This window comes from Oryza glaberrima, chromosome 2, assembly GCF_000147395.1.
Source record: "Oryza glaberrima chromosome 2, OglaRS2, whole genome shotgun sequence".
NCBI lineage: Eukaryota > Viridiplantae > Streptophyta > Magnoliopsida > Poales > Poaceae > Oryza > Oryza glaberrima.
In genome coordinates this window covers 29347350-29371740 of record NC_068327.1, presented here as the reverse complement: position 1 = coordinate 29371740, position 24391 = coordinate 29347350, and the positions used below count along the sequence as shown (strand labels likewise).

The following is a 24391-nucleotide window of genomic DNA, read 5'->3' as shown; positions in this document are numbered from 1 at the left end:
AAGATCACGACGTTCATCCAGCAAAAACCAGCTTTCGACTTTGCCCATATCACCGGTACTTCCTGAATTTCTATTTATCTGTTTCAGGCAGTACAAATTCGACGACGGCAAAATAACTTAACGAGCAGTAAATCTAATCATGTAGCTGCAAAAAAGGACATCTGGCCATCTACCAGTTGTTGCTGTAACCGGTGTAGCTGCTGCGGTGCCGCAACCCATCTTGGTCATACTGCGGATCGCCATGGTTCATGGGTTTGATCTCCACAGCGCGGCGCTTGCTGTCTACCTCCTGCACGGCTCCAAAGACAATCTCGTTTGTTGCCTCACAGCTTGGCTCATAGAAAGTTTGCGGTCCTGATGAATACTGCCTATGATGCTGTAAGTACTGCTGGTGATGTATTTGCTGCTGCTGCTGCTGTTGCTGCTGCTGCTGAGGTGCGTCTCCGTTCCAACCATTGAACTGAGACCGACCATGCCGGATGTGGTGGATCTTTTCGGGCTCCTTTGACATGAAAGCATAGTTCTTGCGTGGGGTTGGAGTTCTTGTATCCAGTGGTGGAGGCGTCTCATCCCGCGGGATGGCGTAGCTTTCTTGAACCGGCCAAGAGCGTACTCTAGCCTGCTGCTGATGAATGTTTAAACGCTTCTTTCTGGAAAAGGCTGCACCAACTATCTCTGCAACAGACGATTTGGCTCCCACGATGAGTTTACCGATTGAGGTAAAGAACCCCTCTTCAACCTCTTGTTTCTCAGATTCATCCTCATTTGGGATTAACGGTGGACGGACAGATTGTTTTAGCGGCTTCTGGTATGGAGGGATGCTTGCAATGCTAGCTTTTAGTGGAGTCTGAGTCTCAGGTTCCTGCGTGGTAAAAATTGAATTCAAAACAATGTAGCTCCAGTTGTCTGCAAGAACACATGAGATAGTGTATGCGGACAAGTACTAATCTTGTCAAGCCTAGCACCATGAGAAAGCTAGCACAAAAATAAAGAATTACTAGGGTTTTTTTAGGGGGCGTGTGTGTGTGTGTGTTATACAACTATCACAATGAGCAAATCACTAAACAAGTAGTAGCTGTAATTTTACAGCTAGTCTAGATATGTAGAAGTTTCTGTTCTGTGTAATGTTAACCGGAATTAGCAACTATACTCCAAAACTTCTACTGCTAGCATTTACCCACCAATTCCACTAAGAACACTCAATCAGTGTGTTTTCACATGAGACGGTAAAATCGGGGTAGGTGTGGACATAGTAAGGAAGCAGGAAGCAGACTGGGGCCAGTGGGTGATGGTCTGATGGACATTAGTACCAGGAGTAACAAAAGACTGATGGCAACATATTCATGTGCTGGCCTGCTCGGTTACAGCAGGTCTGTGGTCCACTTTAACCCTTGCCTTATTATCTAACTATGACAATCTACCAATTAAATTCTGTCATGTTGAGACTTAGTACTTACATCTTCTGTTGACACCATCCCTAAAACCCTGCTTTGGAGCAACGCGAGCATGTAGCCAAAGAACGCAGCAGCAAGAAGCACCGCAACTCCTGTCAGTATACAAAATACATGTAATTAGTTATTTGCAACTTGCAAGTATTGTACAGGTCAACATTCCCTCAGATACAAACTAAATTTAAACATCTACTCAGATTGAATGCTTCAACATCAGGTTTTATGGGTCAAGTAATAATAGTCTATAGAAACAAGAACAGGGTATGATATGAAGATATACCTAGAGGAAAACCAGCTTCATACTGATATACACAGTCATCGAAGTTGAGTTGAATCTCCCGAATCGCTTGGTTTCCTCTGTCAATCACCAAAAGGGAGCAGCTACTGCCAATATAGCGGACTTCAAAATCAGTAGAAAATTTTGCATCATCACTTGGTCCATCAACATGCCCTCCTCTGCTTGATTTCCCCCCAGCAATAGTTGTAACCCCTAAATGTCAGAACACTTCCAAGTCAAGACCTTCCCGTTTACTACAAATTAGACAAACATGTGCATGATGATGGCAGCATGCCTTTCTAATTTTACCAAGAAATCAAACTCAGTTAACATCAAGTCTATGTATCAGCAAATGTTGTCAGGATCTTTTTCCTGAGTATAAGTTTGGAAAGAAATAAATGCTTTGAACAAAATTAAGATTTATGCCTTGCAGTTTTCCAGAGATAATGGTCTAAGCAGATTTGCTTTCCTCAAACTAAATATATTATCTTCATATTGCCTGGCTGGTTTACTCTTCTCATCTGTTACTTTGGATGCAAGTGCTAAATACATGTTGGACAGGCCCAGCAAAAACCAAAAGGCAGACATAGGATGCTTAGGGAACAGACAAAACCATGTGCAAATACCCCCACCACAGGACATTTTAGCTTACCTGTGTCACTGATCTTTCTAATAGCCATGTTCATAGCATCAGCCACATAAATGTTACCCCTGCCGTCCACCGTAAATCCCTTTGGATGGTTCATCCTGGCCTCTCGAGGCCTTCCATCAACATGACCAGGAAATCCTTCCGGAGAACCAGCTACAAGCTTTGGTCTGCTATCTGCATTGTTTGGTCCATTTTCAGAAGATTGGATGAAATTCAGTGTAGCTGAAATAATCTGCTGCTATGTGAAACATGCGAAGATCGGATGAAATTCAGTGTAGCTGAAAATAATTTGCTGCTACGTGAAACATGATTTTCCATTTCATTGCCTCAGAAGATGCACACATGATATCGTCCTAGGTGTAAGCCATAAAGCGCAATGTTTAATCAATGTTTAATGAAAGTCAGGCTTTCAAGTATCAACGTCTCAGGGTTGTCATTCGAATGCTAGAATACAATAGCGCCGCCGCCATCTTGATGAGGCTATTGAAAGGGTTGTCTCAACCAGATTGCGCCACTTCTACAATATAGTAAAATGTTGGCTGAACATAAATTGTGGGTAATCAAGACAAATAAACCAACCAAAAGGCACTTAAAAAAGTATCGCAATCGCAAACTGAAAGCTAACAAACACATCGCAATCAAGCGATAGACCAAGGCAGACCAAAATTCATGACCACCAACCAACCCGCAACATCAGCATCACCCCTACCAAACACTAGACAAGCATCTAATTGGCAGAACGCGAGAATCCCACTGGGCACTAGCATTGCCACCAGCCGAATTTAGGAAGGCAGCGAAGATAGGGGCTCACTCACATCGAGACAGCGGCAGGGCGATCCTGTAGATGTTGCTGTTCATGGAGTCCATGACGAGCAGCTCGCCGCCCTGGGTGACCTCCACCGCGTAGGGCTCGATCCCCAGCTTGCTCCCGTCGAAGACCGTCTCCACGGTGTACCCGCCCTCGTACTTCACCATCGACTTCCCTCCGCTTCCTGCTCCATCGCAATCAGAGAGCGAAAAATTGCTTCAAACAACCAAAACCCAGGGGGAGAAACGCCACGAGCACGAGAAAGATTCCAGCAATCACCTGTCTTCGTGGTGGATTTGAGCGACCACAGCCGCTTCATCACCGACGACGCCGCGTTGGAGAGGAACCCACTCACCACCTCTGCAATGGCAAAACCCCCCAAAAAAAAAAAAACACACACACACACACACATCCATCAGCAAAGGAGCGAAGAAGCCAACGAACCCGGGGAGGCTGCAGGCGTGGTCACTCACTTGCGGGGTACGACGACGCGGAGGCCGGAGCGACGGCCGCGAGGAGGAGCGCGGCCAGCAGCAGCACCGCCACCACGGGGCCGCCGCCTCTTCCCCCACCCTCCATCCTCCCGCAGCACAGCAAAGCGCAGCACGCAGGCACGCTCGGTGGGAATGCGAGGCGCACGCTTGCGGGGAGGAGGCCCAGATCGAGGAGGGGGAAATGGTGGGGGAAACCGCCAAGAATCCGAGCTTTTCTTGAGCAGAGGAGGAGGGGGAGAGAGAGGGGGAGATCAAAAGGGGAGGAGGCGCGGAGAAAGAGACAAGCGCGGTGGTGTTCGCTGCTGCTTCTATCTATCTCCACTCGCCTTCTTGCTACTATACGAAATTTGGGGGGTTTAGGCGAGAGAGAAGCGTGAAAACTCTCATGGAGAGGAGGGTCACGTGCAGCGGTGCAGCAGGTGGTGAGGTGAGGTGCATTGGACATTCCGTCTAAGAGCAAAGATAATAGTGTGCTATAAGTAAGCTATATGATTATGTGGAAGAGAGAGATAAATAAAAGTGGGGAGTATTGGCTCTCATGCAAGAGCTAACTACACACAAACTCCAAGAAATATGCATTAAATTCATGGTGAGAGAAAGAGAGAGGATGAAGAAAATAAAAATAAACTTATAGCCAATCTACTATATATGTTAGCTTTAACATTAACTAATAGCAAGTAGTGAGCTCTACTAATGCTAGTATCATCTCTTTTTTTAGACCACCTTTATCATTAGTGGAACCTGAAAAACGGCTTTTCTTTTAATAAAAGGTGATTGCTAAATGAATGCTGTGTGCAATCCATAGCTTCAAATGGGAGTGCGCATCTCATTCCCGAGCATTGAGGAGTGTTATGTCTTTTTTTTTCTTGAGAGCTTGAGGAGTGTTATGTCATGCGGATCTTTTTGCCAGCTACAGAAATGTGCATATGTGTAGAAGTAGAATGGATCCCATCGGTTGGCCATTAACTGGTTATAAGCCAAAACGAATAACAGTAAAACTTTTAGATACATGTTAAAAATATCCTAAAATTAATTTTAAAATTAAGTTTCAAAATTGAAATCTTGGCAGCAAACAAGGAGGCTGGTAAGCAAGTACTATAATAATTTCAAAAAAAATTTGAATAAGATGAGTGGTCAAACGTTGCAAACAAAAACTCAAAATCCCTTATATTATGGGACGGATGGAGTACTAAGCAACATGAGAAAATTGTCATGTAATCTTTACATTTCTGTTAATTAAAATGGGGGAGGCCTACTCTCCTGTTAAAAAAAAGAAAAAAAAAAGGAGAAAATGGACATGGCATGTCTGAATGTCTCTCCATACAGAAGTAGGCATTTGAATCATGAGGAGTGGACTAGCTCACTAACCATTCGCTGTCCTCATCAGACCCATACTGTTTCCAGACTCTGGAAATCTGATGGGAGACACTGCAACAATTTCCAGTACAAAACACCTATAGTAGCAGCAATTTGCTTTGATACTGCACGGTTTTGTTTGTCGGAGCAAGTGGCGAGGGGAAAAAAAAAGAACGGGGGAAAAGCCCGGGGTATTTTCCACGCTTGCCGGCTTGCGCCTGTGTGCTTGCTTAGCTGCCCATCTTTTGCCAACCGTTCACACGCCTCAAGGCCTCCCTGTTCCCGGCCATGTTCCTGCTAGTAGTGTAGTGCCACACACTAGTTCTTGGGCCACCACTGCCGTGCTGCCTCTGCACAGCTGCCTGCACTGGTTCCCCACTGCATCAAAGAGAGAGGAGGAAAAAAAAAATCTCTCTTCACTTCACCTCGTGCTTTGATTCTTGATGAGAAACTCAAGTACTCCTAGTACTGGAGTACTGCTGCTATCACTGCAGAAACGTAGTACTATGTGTAGATTGGTTCCTTCTCGAATGTTCCAGATGCACCGGGTACACATCAGCTAGCAGCAACTGGTACTAGTACTCCTACCTTGCTCGAACCGCGAGTCCGTGACACGATGAGATCTGTACGAACTTACGAGGTTTCTTCCCCAATCCCTCTCACGTCGTCTCGTTCATGGCGACCATCACGCACACACGCTCGGTCCAACACGGACCTGATCCGTCGCCTTCGCTTTACCGTCCTTTCAGGATTTCCGTTTATTCCCTTTCTCGCGCGCATGGTGAATTTGGTGAGGAGGTGCGTGCCATGTGACGATGCGAGGGATGGGGTTCACGTCGCCGGAAAAAACGCCTGCGACGCTGCCTTTTCCTGTGTCGTCTTCGCCGTCGCAACGAGGCAGCTTAGGGCCTGTTTGTTCGCGAAATGAAATTTTATGTGTCACATCGAATTTTTGACTGGATATCGGAAGGGGATTTCGGACATAAATGAAAAAACTAATTTCATAACTCGCCTGGAAACCGCGAGACGAATCTTTTGAGCCTAATTAATCCGCCATTAACACATGTGGTTTACTGTAGCATTTATGGCTAATTATGGACTAATTAAGCTCAAAAGATTCGTCTCGTGATTTCTTCCCTAACTATGCAATTAGTTTTTATTTTATTCTACATTTAATGCTCTATGCATATGTCTAAAGATTTGATGTGATGTTTTTGGGAAAAACTTTCTGGAACTAAAATGGGCCTTAGCTGAGCCTGGAAAGGGTGAAACGCTGAAACAAAGATCAAAAGGGGCATTCATTCATTCACTCTCGATGCAATGCGAGTACTCTTTGGCCATTGTGGAGGCAAAATCTGGAGAAAGGGAAAGACCACGTTGCCATGGTATCCAAGACTAGTCAAGTTGGTTCACTCCAAGAGTTACTGTAACGTTACCTGTACCAGTGTACCAGATGCAAGCTTTTCGTAAATTCGAACGTTTTTATTCCAAATCTCGTACATGTCGGTTCTTCCAGGCAATGTCGTTCAGGTCCACTGCATGAGATTGGGGAAATTGACGACATTGCCTGAACGACAATTTCGTTTTTATAGTATTGAGGAAATTGGGTAATGTCGTTTTTATAGTAAGGCAATGTTGTTTAGGGCATATATAATGATCATCAATATAGCCTTACGAATTAGAAATATTTACTAACATAAGAAAAAGAAAAGAGGAGAGGTCACGGGGATGTTTGGTTGCTTGTCACAAACTTGCCATGTCAAGTTAGTCGCGCTACATTTTTTAAACTACTTATTTGGTTGATGACACAATTGTGACTAGCCACATTTTTTCTCTATGTGGTCCCTTATGTCATAAACTTGTATTTCTAGCTAACTTTGGCCCCATCTGTGGCAGCCACACTTCGTCTAAGGTGTGGTTTGACAAAGTTAGTAAGCAACCAAACATCCACGTGCAAATATCATTGTTGTGGTTAACAACATATTAATAATAACTCATAGCCTCCACAAAATGAAAGGTTGGTTGCATGAGATTGGAAAAAGGAAAGAATAATAAAAATATTTTTTAAGTTAGTGGTTTGTTTTTACAGTTCTAAGGAATAAGGACACTGTTTTTAAATAATCTTGTGTAGCCAGTACAAAGATGTACCGTGGAAACAAACCAGTAGAAGCTATGCAAGTTTTAGGAGCGAATCTTTAAGAAGTAGCAGTAGCAAATTGGCGACGACGAGAAGAGGTGAGCAGAGAAGCTGTGCAGCAACGGGGCCCAAGGGGCTGAATGAACAGGAGGCTGCTGTAAGCTAAGGGCCAAAAGTGGGCCGCAGAGAGATATATAATAGAGCCCACAAGGCATGAGCTAGAGATGATTGGCGCCTCGATTTGCGCGCAGTTTGTTGGAGGGGCCAGCAACCAGATTATCGGACCCTTCTGTCTGGAATCCTTCAGCATATACTCCGAGGATATGAAAGTATGCACAGATTAAGGGTGTATTTAGTTCATGTTAAAATTGGATGTTTAGTTGAAATTGGAACGATGTAACGAAAAAGTTGGAAGTTTGTGTGAATATGAAAGTTTTGATGTGATAGAAAAGTTGAAAGTTTAAATAAAAAGTTTGGAACTAAACAAGGCCTAATGTATGCACCGTGAAGTAATCTCTTCGTCCCAAAATAAGTTAATCTAGTATATGATGTGATATATTTAGTACTACGAAACTAGACTGTCCCGTACTGACTAACTTATTGCATTTGTTTAAATTCGTATTAATATAATATATCATATCCTATACTAGATTAATTTATTCTGAAACGAAGTAAATTAACTTATTCTCAGACGGATTATTCTGAGACACGGTGGTAGTATGTATATTTACTCAATTTTGGAAAATTCTGTTCGAAAAGGGAGTAGCTATATTTATGACGCTATATTTTCAAAAAAAAAATAGTTTGGAAAATTCTGTTCGAAAAGGGAGTAGCTATATTTATGACGCTATATTTTCAAAAAAAAAATAGTTGGTATACATTTACATTTTAAGACTCTAATTACATATGTAATTTTAGTGTATTTATAATGTAAGTTCTAAAATTACATATGTAAATAGATATAAATAGAAGAGATGCTAGTGCAAATTCAATGGAAACTAATGTATAACAAGAGCAACAGGTTCGTAGTACAGAGAGATCAAATAACTACAGACTTAGCAAATCAAACGTTCGTTAAATCAAGCATCGATGGTGCAACACGAATCTACATGATATCCAAGAGACAGGACTTTGATAAGCTAATTTTGTGTCGCCATAAATATAGCATGTCCGTTTTAAAATTTATATACATGTGGCGGATTGACAGTGAGGAGAACGTGTGCTTTAACTTGTAATTTACATTTTGGTTGGGATTTTCTAATGCGCACAAGTTTGTAATCCAGCAATCCTCACAAAAGAGGACAGACGGCTATAACTGCATATTTCGATTTCCCGTCGGCCCTGTTGGGCTTGGCCCAAGACACAGGAAAAACGAAGCTACTGCTAAATCTGAGGACACGCAAGGCTTCCCTTTGGCGATGCACTGCCATTTTAGACAAGTTACCAAGTTGCTAAAGCAACAAAAATGCTATCATTTGCTAGTCACTCTTACAGACTTACACTTCCCCAGTTTCGCAGTGGCATCCACAACAGCGAAAGGTTTCTTCACAAGGGAAAAAACAACAAGGAGCAGCTCAACAGAAGGCTTTACAGACAAAAATGCACACTCCCTGTTGGCTCTCCCAAGATTTGCAACTGGCTGGCTGGCCATGAGGTGCTCCAACATCAACTGCCACCTTCAGGTTAGCGGTGTCGGCATGAAGTGATATGTACAGATGGAGATCTCATCTCTAGCTTTATACAGCTGCTGCTAGTATCAGACTTGGTAGACCATTCCCACCTCCAGTGTGGAGGCATGAGGTATGGTAGCAGCATAAGATGGTCCGCGGCTGTTTCTCCTCAAGAACTCGTAGAAGAAGTTTATCACGATTCGCTTTATGAAACTAGACCCGCTCTTCGCCTTCATGTAGGAGTGTCCTAAGATGAAGGACATTCCAGCCTCCCTTGCATCCATGAGCTCCTGCAGCTCACGGCGCACTTCGCTGTCCACCTGGGCATTCTTTGGCAGCACGAACCTTGCTTTCTTTCGGTTTGGTGATATGATCTGTGTATCTGTCTCCTTATGAGGGGATGCTGAAGCATCGACCTCTCCATCCTCCATCCACAATGGAATACCATTACTGATGGAAGACAGTTTCTCACACGACTTGTCTGTGTCCTCCAAAACACCGTTGTGGTGAGAATCCCCACTGCGGATGAACTCTGCAATGCTGCTGACTAGGTCCTTTTCAAACTCTATGTCATCCTTCTGCACATCACGGTACCCATACCTCACGATGACCCTGTATAGCCTGTACTCTTTTGGACCAATGCGACCCACTAGAAACCGTTCTTCAGGTTGAACATGTGGCACTGGAACTGATTTAACACACAGAAAAACCAGTACCTGATGGGAAATTCAATTTTGTAAGGACCCTAGAAGTTAAATAGTCGAGTGAAAAGAAAAGTTATGAATTTATGATGATCAACCTGGTGAAATGCAGGCAGATTAGTGACGAAGTGGGAGAAGATGGCTGGAATTCCAGATACCAGTTCTGTATGTATCAGTCCAATGCCTCGAACACGGACAATCCCCAATGAAGGACCAAGGTTCAAGAGCCAGTTTACTGAAACCTTGTTTTGGAAATCAAACTCATACTTCTTTATAGTGCCATAATGCCACACGCACATGACTATCATAAATATAAAGGAGAGGGTAATTGGGACCCATGCGCCTTCATGAAACTTGACAAGGGAAGCTGAGAAGTAGAGTACTTCGATTGTGCCAAAGAAAATCAGGAAACCGAGCGCAAGGAAGATACTTTTGTTCCAGCAAAGCACAATGACCAGTGACATTAAACAAGTGGTAACAAGCATGACAGTTATAACCGCCAGACCTGTATCAAGAAAGTTCAGGACAAACAGTGAGAACAAGCACTAGATGCTTCTCAATGCGCGTTAGAAATAGCTATATGTATAGCTTGTCTTACCTTGTGCATTTGCCAAATGTTTCGTGTTTCTGAAGCCAAGAGTAACAGCCAGGCAGAGTATCATCAGGATCCAATTGATTTCAGGTATGTATATCTGACCGTGTACTGTAGATGATGTGTGCACAATTTTCACGCCAGGGAAGCAACTTAATGAAGAGCACTGCTTGATAATTGAAAAGGTGCCAGTAATGACTGCTTGGCTCCCAACCACAGCTGCTAGTATAGCAATCACCAGAACAGGCCATCTAAGTTTTTCTGAAGACAAAGTTGCATGAATCAATGCTCAGAATATGCAGTTGCTATGCTTGTCAATTACTTTATTGTGAATGTTACAAACAACAAAGCCTAATCCAAGAGAGTACCTGGTACTGACACATAGAATCCAATATGATAAGCATTCTCAAAGCTGTGGTGTTGTGAGATATAAGCAGCCTGCCCCATGTAAGCAAGAACTAGAGCTGGATAAACCACAGACATGAACGCAATCTGTTGGAAGCAGAGATAACATAAGAAACTGAAGATAATCAATGATTTAGTTCAAGAATGACAAGCACATGTCAAGATATAAAGACCATGGAGTTAAAGGAAGGAACATTGTGAAATATAGGAATGAGGAGTTCACCGACTCACAGACTATAGTTAGTAATCAATTGGAAGAAACAAAACAATGATAAAGTGACTTGGTTTATTTTTCTTGTCTCCTAAATCTAGGAAAAGTACACATTGAGTACCTTGCAACAGAAGAAAAATACATAAAAAAATGACTTAGATATGCCTTTAATCAGGTTAATCAGTTGAGCTTTTGAACGAAGATAATCAGTGGTGTCATTCGCATTTAATATTTAACTTTTCTATAGAGATTATTTTATTCAAGAGGTCAATATAGTTTTATAATGATTACTACTCCTAAATAAAATGGCAAGAAATGAAAGATTAGACAGCAGGGAAATCACAGTAAACCATGTAGTCTACTATTTTAGTCACTGTATTATACTCCCTTTGTCTCATAAAAAACCAACCTAGAAGGGAATGTAACCCCTTTTGTCCAGATTCGTTGCACTAGGAGGGGATGGTTGGTTATTTTGTGGGACGGAGGGAGTATATCGTAACATGTTCATCTCAAATCTAATACCTTAATTGACGATTGTGAGAAATGTCCAAGATCTGCATACATAGCTTCCGAACCTAGAAGTTATAACAATGAAAAAGAAATTAAGTTCTCTGCCATCATCATTCAACCAAAGTCAAAAAGCCAAAGAGTAGGCAACAGTCTAGCTTATGCATACCTGTTACACATAGAAGGATTCCACCCAGTGACATCCAACCACCTGTTTGGGTCTTCTTGAGAAACTGATACATGTAGTATGGTGAGAGGGCTCGGTACACATGGTGGTTCCAGTGAACAATGTTGTAAACCCCTATAGCACTTATGCAGAGAAGCCAGACGCAGACAATTGGGGCAAAGATAAATCCAACTCTGTGTGTACCATAGTGTTGCAGCGCAAACAAGCCTATAAGTATGGCACACGTCACAGGAAGTTGTACGTCTGCACATTTACATCATTGGAACAGTAAGCATCTCGTATGTATGGATGTGAACAAAACATAACAAATAACAGCCATATATACCAAATAGTCGTCAACTCCTAAATTGACCAGAATCAGCAATTTCTACTCCCAGTGATCAATAGATATCAAATTAAAAGAAACAATTAACCTACATTTGTGATGCTCATGCTCCATTGACAACTCAAGCCCAGAGACCGCAGAGTACACTGAAAAGGCAGCATCAAAGCACAATAAGTAGCAATTTAGCATCATCACAATTTTTTCACAGCATCAATAGTAGAATGCCAAAGCAACCAAGCATCCCAAAACCAAGATGGGAGAGGTCAAACCAGAGACCGCAGGGGTGAGCACGCCGTCCCCGATGACCATACACGTCCCGAGCAGCGCGAACAGGAGCAGCAGCCTCTGCAGCACCCTGTACCTCTCCAGCATCGCCCTCAGCCTCGACATGGCCCGGGCGTCACGACGCCCTCCCACGGCGAGCTCGTCGCCGGCGCCGCCGCCGCCGCCGGGAAGCAGGCCCGCGCGGACGTGGCGGCAGATGAGGGAGTAGAGCGCGAACGTGCCGCCCTCGCCGCCGTCGTCGGCGCGGAGCACGATGAGCACGTACTTGACGAGCGAGATGAGGGTCAGCGTCCAGAACACGAAGGACAGCACGCCGTAGATCTCCTCGTTCCCCGCCGAGTGCTGGATGTCGTCGCCGGCGAAGGCGCTCTTGTACACGTACAGCGGCGACGTGGCCACGTCGCCGTACACCACCCCGAGGCTCTGGTACGCGAGCAGCAGCGACGCTCCCCATGACTCCCTCGCCCTCCTCCTCCTCTGCTGCCGCCCAACAACTCAAGCAACAACCAGTCAGGAAAAAACCATGAAACCCGAGGAGAAGAGGCTCAAATCTTCCGCGCGACGGCGTCGAACAACCCCAGCGAGGAGCTCACCTTCCCTGGCGCCGCAGCCGCGCCATGCGCGGCCTCCAGATCCATGCCCCCTCGCACGCTGGGCTCAATGCGCCGCACCGGAGACCGCCATGGCCACGAAACCACCCGCCCTCGCGGCGTCAAATTGCTGCAAGGAAACAAGGGATTCGGTGACGGAATCGTATCGCAGTTGCAGGATTTATCTGTCTATACCAATCTATCGCGCTTGGCCGCTTGCGAGAGGCAGGCACACTCCACACTCCTCTCCCTCCCTCTCCTCTCTCCCCTCTCCTCTTCTACTACACTTCCAGTAGCTTCCTCCTCCGCTTTGCCTCCTCTTAACCTGTATTACTCCTAGTACGAAAATGGGCGACTTTCCTCGCTGTCCGTATCCAAGAACGCCACGACAAGCAAAGGAGAGAAACTTTTTTTTTTTTGGGCGGAGAGAGCGAGCAAGTTAGCAACCAACCAAGCGAGCAAGAAGAAGAAGATGTCGCGATGGCCGATGGGGTCACCCTGTGGTGGGCTTCTCTCCTACCTCCCCCTCGCTTCTTGTATCAGCCGAAGGTGGTGGTGGACTGGTGGTGGCAGTCGACGAGCAGAGCAGAGAGACGAGACGAGACGAGCGGAGTAGCCGACGCGGCCGTGGCTAGAAATTGCGTGCGGACGAGAGGGGGTGTTGGACGCGTGGGGGGTGGTATACCGGAGCGGGTTTTGGTTTGGTTGATACGTGGTTGTGCCTTTTAATCAGTGTGATATTGTGCCTTTCAGACCCCAAACCAGCTGCTTTTCTGCTTAACCTTTTTGTTGGACTTATTTAGCACTGGACAGGGGATTACGTGTACAGGTTTAGGTTTGAAGCCGATGTTGTATCATGTAGTCAAAAAGTCACCCAGAAATACGCTGCCTTGTTGAGATAAACGTACAAGGATGTATCCATCATCAACTGTCAAGTTGAAAATTAGCACATGTAAAAGTTAAAGACTACAAAACAAAGGTAGTATATATAGAAGGAGAGATCCAATCCAAGTGACCCTTTTTTCTTGGCAGATTTTTATTTCTTGGTATTTTCTCTTTCCCGAATATGTGTTCATAAAATCGTAATTTCACATTGAGTTCTAAAGATATAGTAAATTTTCATATAGTTTAGTTAATCTTCTTATTCGAACATTACTCCTCATTGCTAACTCTTTAAGCCCTCTGGGAATATGGTCAGGATATTTTTCGTCAAATAAAAAAACACGAATATAAGGAAAGAATCTAATATCAAATAGACTCTCGAGTGTTTCTCCGTTCTTTTACCAAGGCCTCATTTGAAATGCAAAAACTTAATTATGCTTTTTTCTGCTAAAAGATATCGAAGTATTTTGTACATTTTCCCAAATGGGTCTTGAGATCTTTCTGATGGGAGCTTTAATTTCCTTTTTCTTTTCTATACTTTAAAATACAGTAAATGTGTCCACGTAGTTATTAGCATTTCTTTCTTCCGATAACTTGTCTGGCTGCTGATTTGTGTGACAGGATGTAAAAAATAATAGAAAGGGATAAGCACGGATGTGTACTTCATGATGGAAAGCTACATGCCGGGGAAAAACAAATGGTAGAAAGCTACAGGAGAATGATGTGCGAACCATATGCAAAAAAATAATCCATCTCCCCAAAGAGGCGTCCAAATACTATATGAACCCTGAAAAGTATGTTGCTATTAGCAGTGATTTATTTAATTCCTGATTGCATGCGGCGCTTTGCATAAGATAAGTTCAGAGTCATGGAGCTACCAGTCAGCAATGGATGGTTTGGCATTAATTTTACCACTCTCTTTAACCTTCAAGTTGCTGTTACCAGATGTTGACAATCTTCTAGTGTACCTCTTTAATTCTTGGGGTCCCTTAATTCTTCTATGCAAATCTCAGTCATGGAGCTAGCTACTAGTCAGCAAGGATGGTTGGCATTTTACCAGTGTCTTTTCCCTTCAAATTGTTGTTTTCAGATGTTGACAACCTTCTAGTGTACTTCTCTTATTCTTATTAGCATATTTTAGCAGCAATGTTAAATGTTGGACCATTAATTCTTTCTGTTACATATGAAGTGCATAATTTGGTAAATGGAAGTCCGTATTTTTGCACAACTTGTGTAATGAACTCCAGTTTGTATATAGTTGACAGACTTGCTGAACTTGTGGAAGGGAATTGCACCTCATGCCTAATAAATTTCTTAATGTCTCACTTGCGTCTTTGGTGAGGCCACCGCTTCATTAAACTGTTTCAATTAGTAGGTACATATATATTTTTTTTCTTCTTCTCGTTTACTAATAGACAAATTAATAATTCCAGGAAAAAACACGATTTTTTTTATTTTAAAGAACTCGATAGGTGCCACCTAAACCCGACAGAGCAGGATATTTTAATCATTGGAATCCAACAAAACTGAGAAATCAAAATGGGACATTTCCAGGTGAGATGTATGCCCTAGAATCTCGATGTGATGACACATGGGGGAGCAATAAAAATTCTAAGATGCAAAGAATATTGGATTTGAGGAACTGAATTCAAGATTTTGTAGATATATCAGTGTCAGGTTTACACGTGATGGAAACATCAAACATTACCGGGAGAGAATCTAAAGTCGCCCGACGAATTTTACTTCGATCGAAAAGTCATGAGGGTTGGTGAGAAAAGAAAAGAGAAGATAAGTACTAAAAATTCTCAATTTTGCTTCCAAGAAGGATGCATAGGAATATAATGAACTTTCAGAGAAAAAGACTGACTGTTTACAGCTAGGTCGCTCGTCAGGAATCTTGCATCGCCTGATTTTACAGGATTCTTCAGAAACCACAAGCTTGCATCTGAAGTACTACCTCGACAGCGGCATATTCCAACCCCTCCTCTCAGCAACAATATGACTACTCGACTTTTCCAAATGTCAGATTATGCGATGCTTATGCCTTTCGTCTCCGATCACATTATTTGACTGGAAAGTGAAAATTAAAGATGGAAGGAGAGACGTTGTTTTCTGCTAGAGGATGTTTTATCTGACAGGTCACCTGCGTGTATTTTTCAATAAATATATATATATATATATATATAGTGCTTCTTGCTTACTACACACTGTAGTAGTACATGCAAACAATTTCACACGCAACAAAACTGATGCGTGAAGATGGCAGATTATGTGATAATATTCGATGGTACACTGAACATATTTTTCTTCAAAATATAGCAATCCAGCACTATAAATCTGAAAATATTTTTAAATTTGTAGTAATAGGTTATGTCAAATCCACTTGCTATATTTTATGGTACGGAGGGAACTTGATAGTGGTGCTCACATTTACGCTATTTTTTTCAGTGGTAGGCGACATATCCATTTGATAGCCAGTCGTCCATGGTGATAACATCATCAATTTCAAGATATACCGGCACAATTTTCCAGAGTTATTCCATAAGAGTAGGGTGAGCATGCGTGCATTATGAGCCCATGCATTTGTAATGTGTTTCTTAAAGAAAAGAAACTAGTATTGGAAAACTTATATATAGTAAATTGTATAAAAATGTACCATATAAAAGTTAGTAAGCCATAATAATTTGTAATTTGTAATAACATTATGGTGCTCTCTACTGGTAGTAAAAAGTAATCTAAATCGTTAGTCTCATTTGTTCGAAGGGTTCATATCTATTATATTGCCACCTCAGGTAGGGGTAGTAGAAACATGGAGGGATATTATTGTTAAAAATTAGGTGTATTTAGCAGTGACTAAATCTTTGTTCTCCTTTTTGTTTTTTCGATGAAATATGAGCGAGGGCAGCGTAATGGATAATCACATATCGATCTAGCCAAAAAAAAGAAACATAAATAACAAACTTAACCCTAATAATCACTATATTTGTAATTATTAATTTACTCTCAATAACAAAAGGTTAAAATCATTTATAGTGTTAATATAGTATCTATACTTTCTATAAAGTTATAGCCCAATAAATTTAAAGCTTAACATGCAACCATGCCACATCATCACTAGCAATAATTACATATTTAATCTCATGCAAACATACAACATCATCTATAATTTATTTAGGGCCTGTTCACTTTGATGCCAAAAAAACCTTACCAATTTTTGGCATTGCCAAAATTTTGGCATAGTTACAAAAATTTTGGTAACTTGCCTAAATTTTAGTAGGATTTTTTATATAGTTGCCAAAATTTGGCAGTAAACTAAATGTAGCCATTTTTTTGGCAACTTTACTAAAATTTGGTAAGGTTGAAAATGGCATCAAATTAAACAGGCCCTTAATTATACAAATCAACATGCAAGCCGAAAAGGATATTTAGCGATCGATCGCGTGCGGGATTGGACTGCGATCAGATAGAAGTTTTTGTTTTTGGCAACCGCATCCGATTTCCGTTTCCCATAATCCCGCGTGATCAGCCCCCTTCTCAAGTGGTTTCGTTTTTGGCACCGCATTATTTTTTTATTTTAGTAAATTTATACACCTAAAGTTTGTACACCTCAAGTTTACACATCTAAAGTTTACACATCTAAAGTTTATACACCTAAAATTTATAGAACCAAAGTTTATAGACCCAAAGTTTATAAGTTAAAAGTTTATATACCCGATTCAAATTTGAATTTGAATTATTTTTTATATATAGTACACCTCAAGTTTACACACCTAAAGTTTACACATCTAAAGTTTATACACCTAAAGTTTATTTACCCAAAGTTTATAAGTCAAAGTTTATATACCCGATTCAAATTTGAATTTGAATTCAAATATTTTTATATATAGTATTTCTATACATAAAGTTTATACGTGCGAAGTTTACGGTATAAAGTCTATACATAAGTATAGTCTATGCACATAAATAAGAGTATTAGATTTTTTATATATTCTTTTAAATTTTTTTTCTAACTTGTTGTTTTTTATTTTTTAAAATTTATGGATCCCCGTTTACACATCGTTGTTTCCCGTTTACACACGTACTTTCTTGTTTTCTGAACGCGAAAACAGGAAACCTGGAGCGACCCATGTGGGGTTTCCCGATTGCGGGCCCTCGGCGCGGGCGATCGATCGCGTATTAGGAGGATCCCATGCAAGCATATCTAATTATCACCCCTCATATCATTTGCACAATATTTTAACAAATCTATCTATGATTTTTATATTATTTAATATATACTTATCAATATATTTCACATTAAAGCATGTGTATCATTTTGTTTGTTTAACTATAAGTACTGATATACATTGTAAAATCAGCCCAAGGGATAACAAAAACAGTCATGTTTCATTACTATTAATTTTTTACTCCTAACTTAATTGTTAAAAATATATATTTAAAATTATTTAGTAATTCTCACAATAAAGCGTGGGGAGTCTAGTTATACTAATAGATAGCAGCGAACAGTCGCTCAGAAACAAAATAACGGCACCGAAAGCCGTAACTTTCCTCATGGTCAAGGCGAAAAGTTTACAGTGGACCAGATCAACTGTGAAGCATGCGTACATGAAGCCGTACGACCACAATGACACCAGCACTTCAGCCTCGCGGGTAAGTAAGGTGGTGTTTGGTTGGAGGGATTAAAGTAGAGTTAAATTTTATTTCCTCTCACAAAAACCTGTGGTAGGAACTTATGTTTTTGTAAGAGGAACTAAATTTAGTTTATAGTTTCCAAACACCCTATAAGATGGTTGGTTAAATGGGTTTACTAGGGAGTCAAACATGCATGCATCACCAGCGAAAACATATGCATCACCCAGCGATGCGGTTGCATACTTGCATCCATCGGTGCCATCGAGAACGGTCGCGGCGGAGCTCTGACGTGGCGAAAAGTCTGGCTCCGGTCACATCGCCGCCTGGCTGGCGCGTCCGCGCCGTCGCTGTCGCCGGCCTGGACCCGGCGATCGACGTGCGTGCCGAGGGCCAAGCAAGCTAGCGACCCAAGCCTCCTCTTGTTATTATTTTACGCGCGAGGAGAGCCCCCGATCCGCGACGAGAATATCTCCAGATCTCCTCGCCTCCTCCTCCTCTCCGTCCGGTTCCCGTGCTGTTGGGCCGCACGCGCGCGCACGCGACACGCGAGGTTTCTTCCTTGACTAATCAGATCTCCCAGAATTTCGGCTTAGTAGTAAGGGGGTGTTTACATCCTAAAGAGCGTATCACATCACATCAAGTACTATATAGGGTGATCAGTATATAATCCGTCAGTAAACTGTGAGACGAATTTATTAAACCTAATTAATCTATCATTAGCAAATGTTTACTGTAGCACCGTATTGTTAAATCATGGAGCAATTAGGCTTAAAAGATTCATCTCGTAAATTAGTCGACAATTCGTGTAATTAGTTTTTTTAGTCTATATTTAATACTTTATACATGTAGTAGTATGTCAATATGGTGGCATTGAAAGTCACACGGTTCTTGCCGTCTTGGCAGAAGTTTTCGTTAGTCCACGAAACAGATAACAGAAGAAGAAATTGCAGAGGGGGAAATGGCAAATCAACAGAAGGAAATTCAATTGCATCCATTGATCAACATATTAGCCTGGCCACTAGTCTACTTCGCCTCTGTGCGGTGTGACTTTTTGCGTGCCCGACCTGTGTAACAAGCCACATCTTCATGTGAATTATCAAGTTTTCTTTTGTCATGATGTGGAAAATCATCAATTATGGATGCATGTTACGTAGCCGGGTGCTCAATTGTTGTTCTGATCTTGGTGAAGCACTCTTGTCCTGCCTCCCGAAATATTTGGCATTTATTTGTGGTATACACACGTGTGATCCGCGTGGATTGGTGGATGGGAAGGTAAATGTTGAATACAGGATCACAAGATTGGTAATGGTAGGTGAGCTGTTTCTTTAGAACTGTGTTAATGTCTTAATGATGGTATCTCTTTTGTCTTTTGCAGACACCTGACAATAAGATTTTTGCTAATGAGATTACAATGCTCAGCTAATTTCGCTCTTATTACAGGATCATCTAATTTAGGTTTCTTTGAGTAATCAGGCGAATTCTCTAATATCCAGCGCCCGTAAAGCAAGTTTAATAGTATAGTCAGCTACTGGCTCCAATTCATTTATAGCCAATCTAATAACTTATTCAAACAAATAGTTACCCATGAGCATATACTACACCATTAATATATTAATGGTCTCACCTCTCATATACGCACAACGTATTGTAATCCGTGTTGCAGCTGGTTACAAATATGTAGCCCGCTTTTCTTTGCTCTCTTCTCTTCTCTCCTCTATGTGTGCTTACAGGACTTATAGCCTGCTGTTGTTGTACTCACTCTAAGAGCAGGTACAATAGCAGACTATAAGCCAGCTATAAACATATTTTAAAGAGATAAAGGAAGAGAGAGAAGAGTAGCGGACTATAGATCTGTAGCCAGCTGTAGCATGGACTATAAGACGTAATGTGTGTATAACATATGGGACCAGATATTAATAGTATAGTAAGCAACTATTGTATGAATTGGTTGTTACATTGGCTATAAATATTTTTTAGAGCTAGTTGTGGACTATAATATTAGACTTGCTCTAAGAAACCGGACATGAGAGAGCATCGAAGATGCCGCTATAAATTGCACTACTTGAGTACTGGAACAGGAAGAGCTGGCCCGAAATGGACTAATGATCATTACTCAAGTAAGTTGACAGTGCTACCGCACTCATCAACATGGATCCATGGTCATGTCATCGTGTCATACTCGTTCAGTTTCGTTTTATACTTTTGATCAATCAATGTCAGGGAAATCCATTATAAACAGTAGTAGTATGAAACTCTGTCACGGGATCGCTTCTATGTATTCAATCAGATCGCCATGCATGACAGGGTGCAGTGTAGAATGTACGATCGATCTCAATCATAGAGGGACAAAGTAAGGAGTAGCGTCGCCATTATTTTGGCTGCCAAAACAGCGAACTAACTCGTCAATAATCATTGGGGACGGATGTGGCGCCTGCCCTGAAGGGCAACCGAATCATTGTGCCCTCGCTAACCTTTTGGGCTCCTCCTATCTTATCTCTGCGACTGAATCAATGCATGGATTGGCTTTGCTGGGTCCAAATGCCTTTCGCTGCTTGGTGTGCATGTGCCTGTGATGACTAGTTAAGACCAGCCTATGGTTTGATCTAGTACTCTGATGCTGATTGTGTCCATGTTTGTAGCCTGATGGTGTTAGGATAATAAGTGATCACTAGTTGCAGGTTGCCCATTTGTAGCTTGCTTGGTAGCGAATCGAGTAGCGATGGGTTGAACGTACGACGACTTGGCATGCACATTTTTGGATAGTGGAATCGAAAAGAGCATCAATTCGATGGACCGATCGACCAGTCAGTCGTGTGCCTACTGCGTTTGCAACCCCTTGTTCCCAACCACCTCTCTCGTTTTTCACGCGCACGCTTTTCAAACTGCTAAACGGTGTGTTTTTTTGCAAAAAGTTTCTCCACGAAAGTTGCTTAAAAAAAATCAAATTAATCCATTTTTTAAAAAAAGCTAATATTTAATTAATCATACGCTAATAGACCGCTCTATTTTCCGTACGGAGAGAATAAGTTCTCATCCAGCTCAAGCGAACATAGCCATGTTTAGTTGGTCGTAGAAGTGTACTACAGTGTGATCCTAGTTGCTAGGCTATGGACCTCTGGCCGGTAACGTCCAACTCTTGAGAAAGTGAGTGGTCGTGTGAGACATGAGGAGCTTCTAGCTAAGGGAGGAGGAACGTGTCGTCGTCGATCGATTGATCCGATTCCATGTTTTTAAAATTTTGGTGGTTTGGAAGTCGGGGGGGATCGAGCTAGCTGGTTCGCAAAGCAGCCGCGGCGGCGGGGGGGCATTGACGCGCGCGTCGACGGTTGACTGGTCGAGCGTCGCCGTCTCCCGTGGTTGGGACGTGGCCAGCCATGCTTCCCTCTCGCCCGCCTCGCGCGCGCGCGCGCGTTCACCGACGACGTCGACGCGGAACAAAGCTCCCGCTCCCCATCGGATCAGCCTCGCGCCGGCACCACGCGGGACGCGGCTCCACCGACCCGCCCGCCCGCGCGCGTGACGGTATTTCGGCGTCTCACGCACGTACGCGCGGGGTCCGTTGCCACGCATGGCAACGGGGACGGCCCGGAACCGGGAAGACGGGAGACGTGGTGAGCCCGCGTGCGCGGCAGCTGGCGTGGCGGCGCACCGGCACGCTGGCGGGCGGCCTACTGTGTATGACGGGGCCGCGCTTGTGCTGTGCCGCACAGGTGGCCGAGGGGACAACTCAATTTCGTACGGTACGTGTCCCATTGGATTCGGATATACTACTACTGGTATGAAGTATCCACTCGTTGGAGGAGCGTGGTGAAAAGTTGATTCCGCTAGCTTTCTCGTATGGTGTCCAGGCCTCCAGCGACAGGGAATATGCCATCAGGAAGGAATAAGCTCAGCGGCCGTCTCTTAACTTTACATCGATATTTTTTTTTAAGTCTCTTAACTATGTAAAACAGTACATAAAAGGTCTCAAGGCAGTATATATGGGTGGCTTTGTTGACGCGGTATCCTAATCAGAAAAAAATTAAAAGAAGTACGTAGGGCTCACATGTAAGTAAGAGAAAATGCCCACATTTCTCATTTCTTTTCTTTTTCTCTTCTTGAGCGGGCGTGATGACAGAGGGGGAGAGGGGACCGACGGCAAAGTGGGGACAGAGGCGGCAGGAGAGGGAGAGAGAGGCGGCCGGCGACGAAGCGGGTACAGCGGGAGAGGGGGAGATAGGCGGCTGGCACGACGGCGGCGGGGGGGAGAGGATGAGATGAGGCGGTCGGCGCGACAACGAGCTTGGCCATTCTTCAGCAGACTAGGAGGCTCGCTGATGAGAGGAGCTGCTTGCCGATGCACAACCACGTCGGTGATGGTGGGGTCGTTGGGATACCAGCCGTCCGACGCATCCTCGTCGTCGGTGTTGTGAGCAGGTGGTTCGCGAGCAGCGCGTTGTCAGGCTTGACAGCAGCGCCGGTCGTCGGCATTGCCGACTCTACACCCACGTGCCATGACGACTCCGCCCCACTGCGTCGCCTCCAACTCCGCCCCTCTTCCTCCGCCCGTCGTCGCCTCTTTCTCCCTCCGCACAGTGAGAGGTGCGTGTGAGCCGAGCTGGAGGGGGAGGGGAGGGGGGAGGGAGCGGCGGATGCCATGGGCAGCGGCGCGCCACGGCTGCTGACCCGCGTACACGTGCTCGCGCTCGGCGCCGACATTCGTGGACGTGGAGTCGTGCCTGGACGACTCTCTCGGCCACTCCTCCTGCTACGCTGCCGCCGCCACAGCCACTGTCCAATCCTCGTCGTTCTGCCACGGCATCTCCGACGCCGCGCTCTCCGCCAATTCGTCAGTGCCTGTCCCGCTCTACAACGCCTCCGCCGGCTGCCTCTCCCCCATCTAAAGCTGCGCCGGAGAGGAGAGAAGATAGGAGAAAAAAGAGAAAGAAGGAGATATGTGGGGCCCACACCATTTTCTGTCACTTACATGTGGGCCCCACATATTAAATTTAATTATTTTTGCTGACTAGGATGCCACGTCAGCGAAACCAAGTCTCTATACTGCCTTGGGACCTTTTATGCACGGTTTTACATAGTTTAGAGGTACACATTTCTAGTTTTATGGTAAGGGACTTTAACAAATCTCGGTGTAAATTTGAGGGACGGCGAGTGAACTTATTCCCATCATGAAAGAGATGCTGGCAGTTCTAAAAAAAAAAAAAGAGGAGAGTTGACCTGCCCAGTTTTACTATCACCATGGGCTGTGGCTGGACCTAGAAAGCCCAACAGGAATAAATCCCGGTACGCTTCCAACATTGTCAAAGAAGAATTACGATTTAACCCGTTTAAGCTTGATATGTGAAGTAAAATAATCTAAAAAATATTTTATTAAGATGGTAAAGGCATATTGTATGGATATTACTATCATTTTTTTTCTAAAAGACAACACCTTAAAGTATACGTTATGTTACTTTATCAGTATAAATGAGCACAACTACATACTAGTACTAAGTAAAACTAAATACTCCAATTTCTTAATTAAAATCGTGGTTTTACGGCCGCTTTAACTTAAAAAGTCGGGCGATACGTGAATACTCCCTCCATTCATAAAAGTTAGACATATTTCACATTTGAGTTTTTCTAAATAAGTTGTTTCTAGTTATAGTCTTTATGCATTTAAGACTTAAATGAAGAGATAAATTAAATATTTGATGAGGATCAAGGAGTCATCTAAATACTTATGGTTGTATGCTTGCATTCACTTATTGATTTTATAACATCTAAGATGATTTAATTTATTTTTGATCTTGGTGACAAAAGTAATTTGTGTAACTTTTGTGGATGGAGAGAGTATGACTGCGTTCGAATGTCCAAAAATTGTTGGATGAAATTTTAGATTCTAGTGACATGATTTTTAAACTGCTAAACGGTGTGTTTCGTGTAAAAACTTTTTATATGAAAGTTGCTCTAAAATATCAGATTAATTTATTTTTAAGTTTATAATAATTAAAACTCAATTAATCACACGTTACTACCGCATCTCATCTTCCACATACTTACTTTTTGTTGTTTTCGTGCTCGAACTACATGGGCTCGTATCCGATTCTTTTTACACGCTCCACAGCGACATGGAGTCGCGAGACTCGCGATATGAGAGCAGGTACGGTAGCAGGCTATTAGCCAGCTGTAAACATATTTTAATCTCTACTACTTAAAAAATAAGAGGTGCTTTCATCATTTGTCAAAAAAACCA

General features: G+C 43.0%; 2 protein-coding genes across 5 annotated transcripts; both read right to left on the bottom strand.

The window, feature by feature from the left end:
* Window positions 1–32: 32 nt before the first annotated feature.
* LOC127761388 (uncharacterized) lies at window positions 33–4024 on the bottom strand. Its single transcript, XM_052285676.1, has 7 exons — window positions 3659–4024; window positions 3465–3545; window positions 3193–3369; window positions 2381–2551; window positions 1732–1941; window positions 1458–1546; window positions 33–862 (listed from the first exon to the last, which is right to left on the bottom strand). The coding sequence occupies exons 1-7, from the start codon at window positions 3762–3764 to the stop codon at window positions 170–172; spliced, it is 1527 nt and encodes a 508-aa protein (XP_052141636.1). The 5' UTR covers window positions 3765–4024; the 3' UTR covers window positions 33–169.
* Window positions 4025–8478: 4454 nt separating this feature from the next.
* LOC127762287 (potassium transporter 25) lies at window positions 8479–13342 on the bottom strand. Of its 4 annotated transcripts, none has more exons than XM_052286729.1 (10): window positions 12841–13341; window positions 12649–12775; window positions 12040–12535; window positions 11863–11916; window positions 11428–11688; window positions 11274–11326; window positions 10504–10627; window positions 10142–10396; window positions 9642–10048; window positions 8479–9558 (listed from the first exon to the last, which is right to left on the bottom strand). In XM_052286729.1, the coding sequence occupies exons 2-10, from the start codon at window positions 12691–12693 to the stop codon at window positions 8929–8931; spliced, it is 2325 nt and encodes a 774-aa protein (XP_052142689.1). In that variant the 5' UTR covers window positions 12694–12775; window positions 12841–13341; the 3' UTR covers window positions 8479–8928. The 4 variants fall into 4 exon arrangements, with proteins under 4 accessions (XP_052142689.1, XP_052142690.1, XP_052142691.1 ...); XM_052286730.1 differs by having other exon boundaries at window positions 13097–13341; XM_052286731.1 differs by having other exon boundaries at window positions 12040–12532; window positions 12649–13342.
* Between the last annotated feature and the right edge of the window lie 11049 nt (window positions 13343–24391).

What these genes read in the sequence shown, in the direction of transcription:
- LOC127762287 (XM_052286728.1), bottom strand. Translation starts at nt 12,693, where the DNA reads ATGGATCTGGAGGCCGCGCATGGCGCGGCTGCGGCGCCAGGGAAG. An exon ending in GCTCACCCCTGCGGTCTCTG is followed by an intron (nt 11,917 to 12,039) that starts GTTTGACCTCTC and finishes CTGCCTTTTCAG; the next exon opens with TGTACTCTGCGGTCTCTGGG. An exon ending in GGAGCATGAGCATCACAAAT is followed by an intron (nt 11,689 to 11,862) that starts GTAGGTTAATTG and finishes GTAAATGTGCAG; the next exon opens with ACGTACAACTTCCTGTGACG.
- LOC127761388 (XM_052285676.1), bottom strand. Translation starts at nt 3,764, where the DNA reads ATGGAGGGTGGGGGAAGAGGCGGCGGCCCCGTGGTGGCGGTGCTGCTG. An exon ending in CGCGTCGTCGTACCCCGCAA is followed by an intron (nt 3,546 to 3,658) that starts GTGAGTGACCAC and finishes TTGCCATTGCAG; the next exon opens with AGGTGGTGAGTGGGTTCCTC. An exon ending in GGATGGTGTCAACAGAAGAT is followed by an intron (nt 863 to 1,457) that starts GTAAGTACTAAG and finishes TTTACCACGCAG; the next exon opens with GAACCTGAGACTCAGACTCC.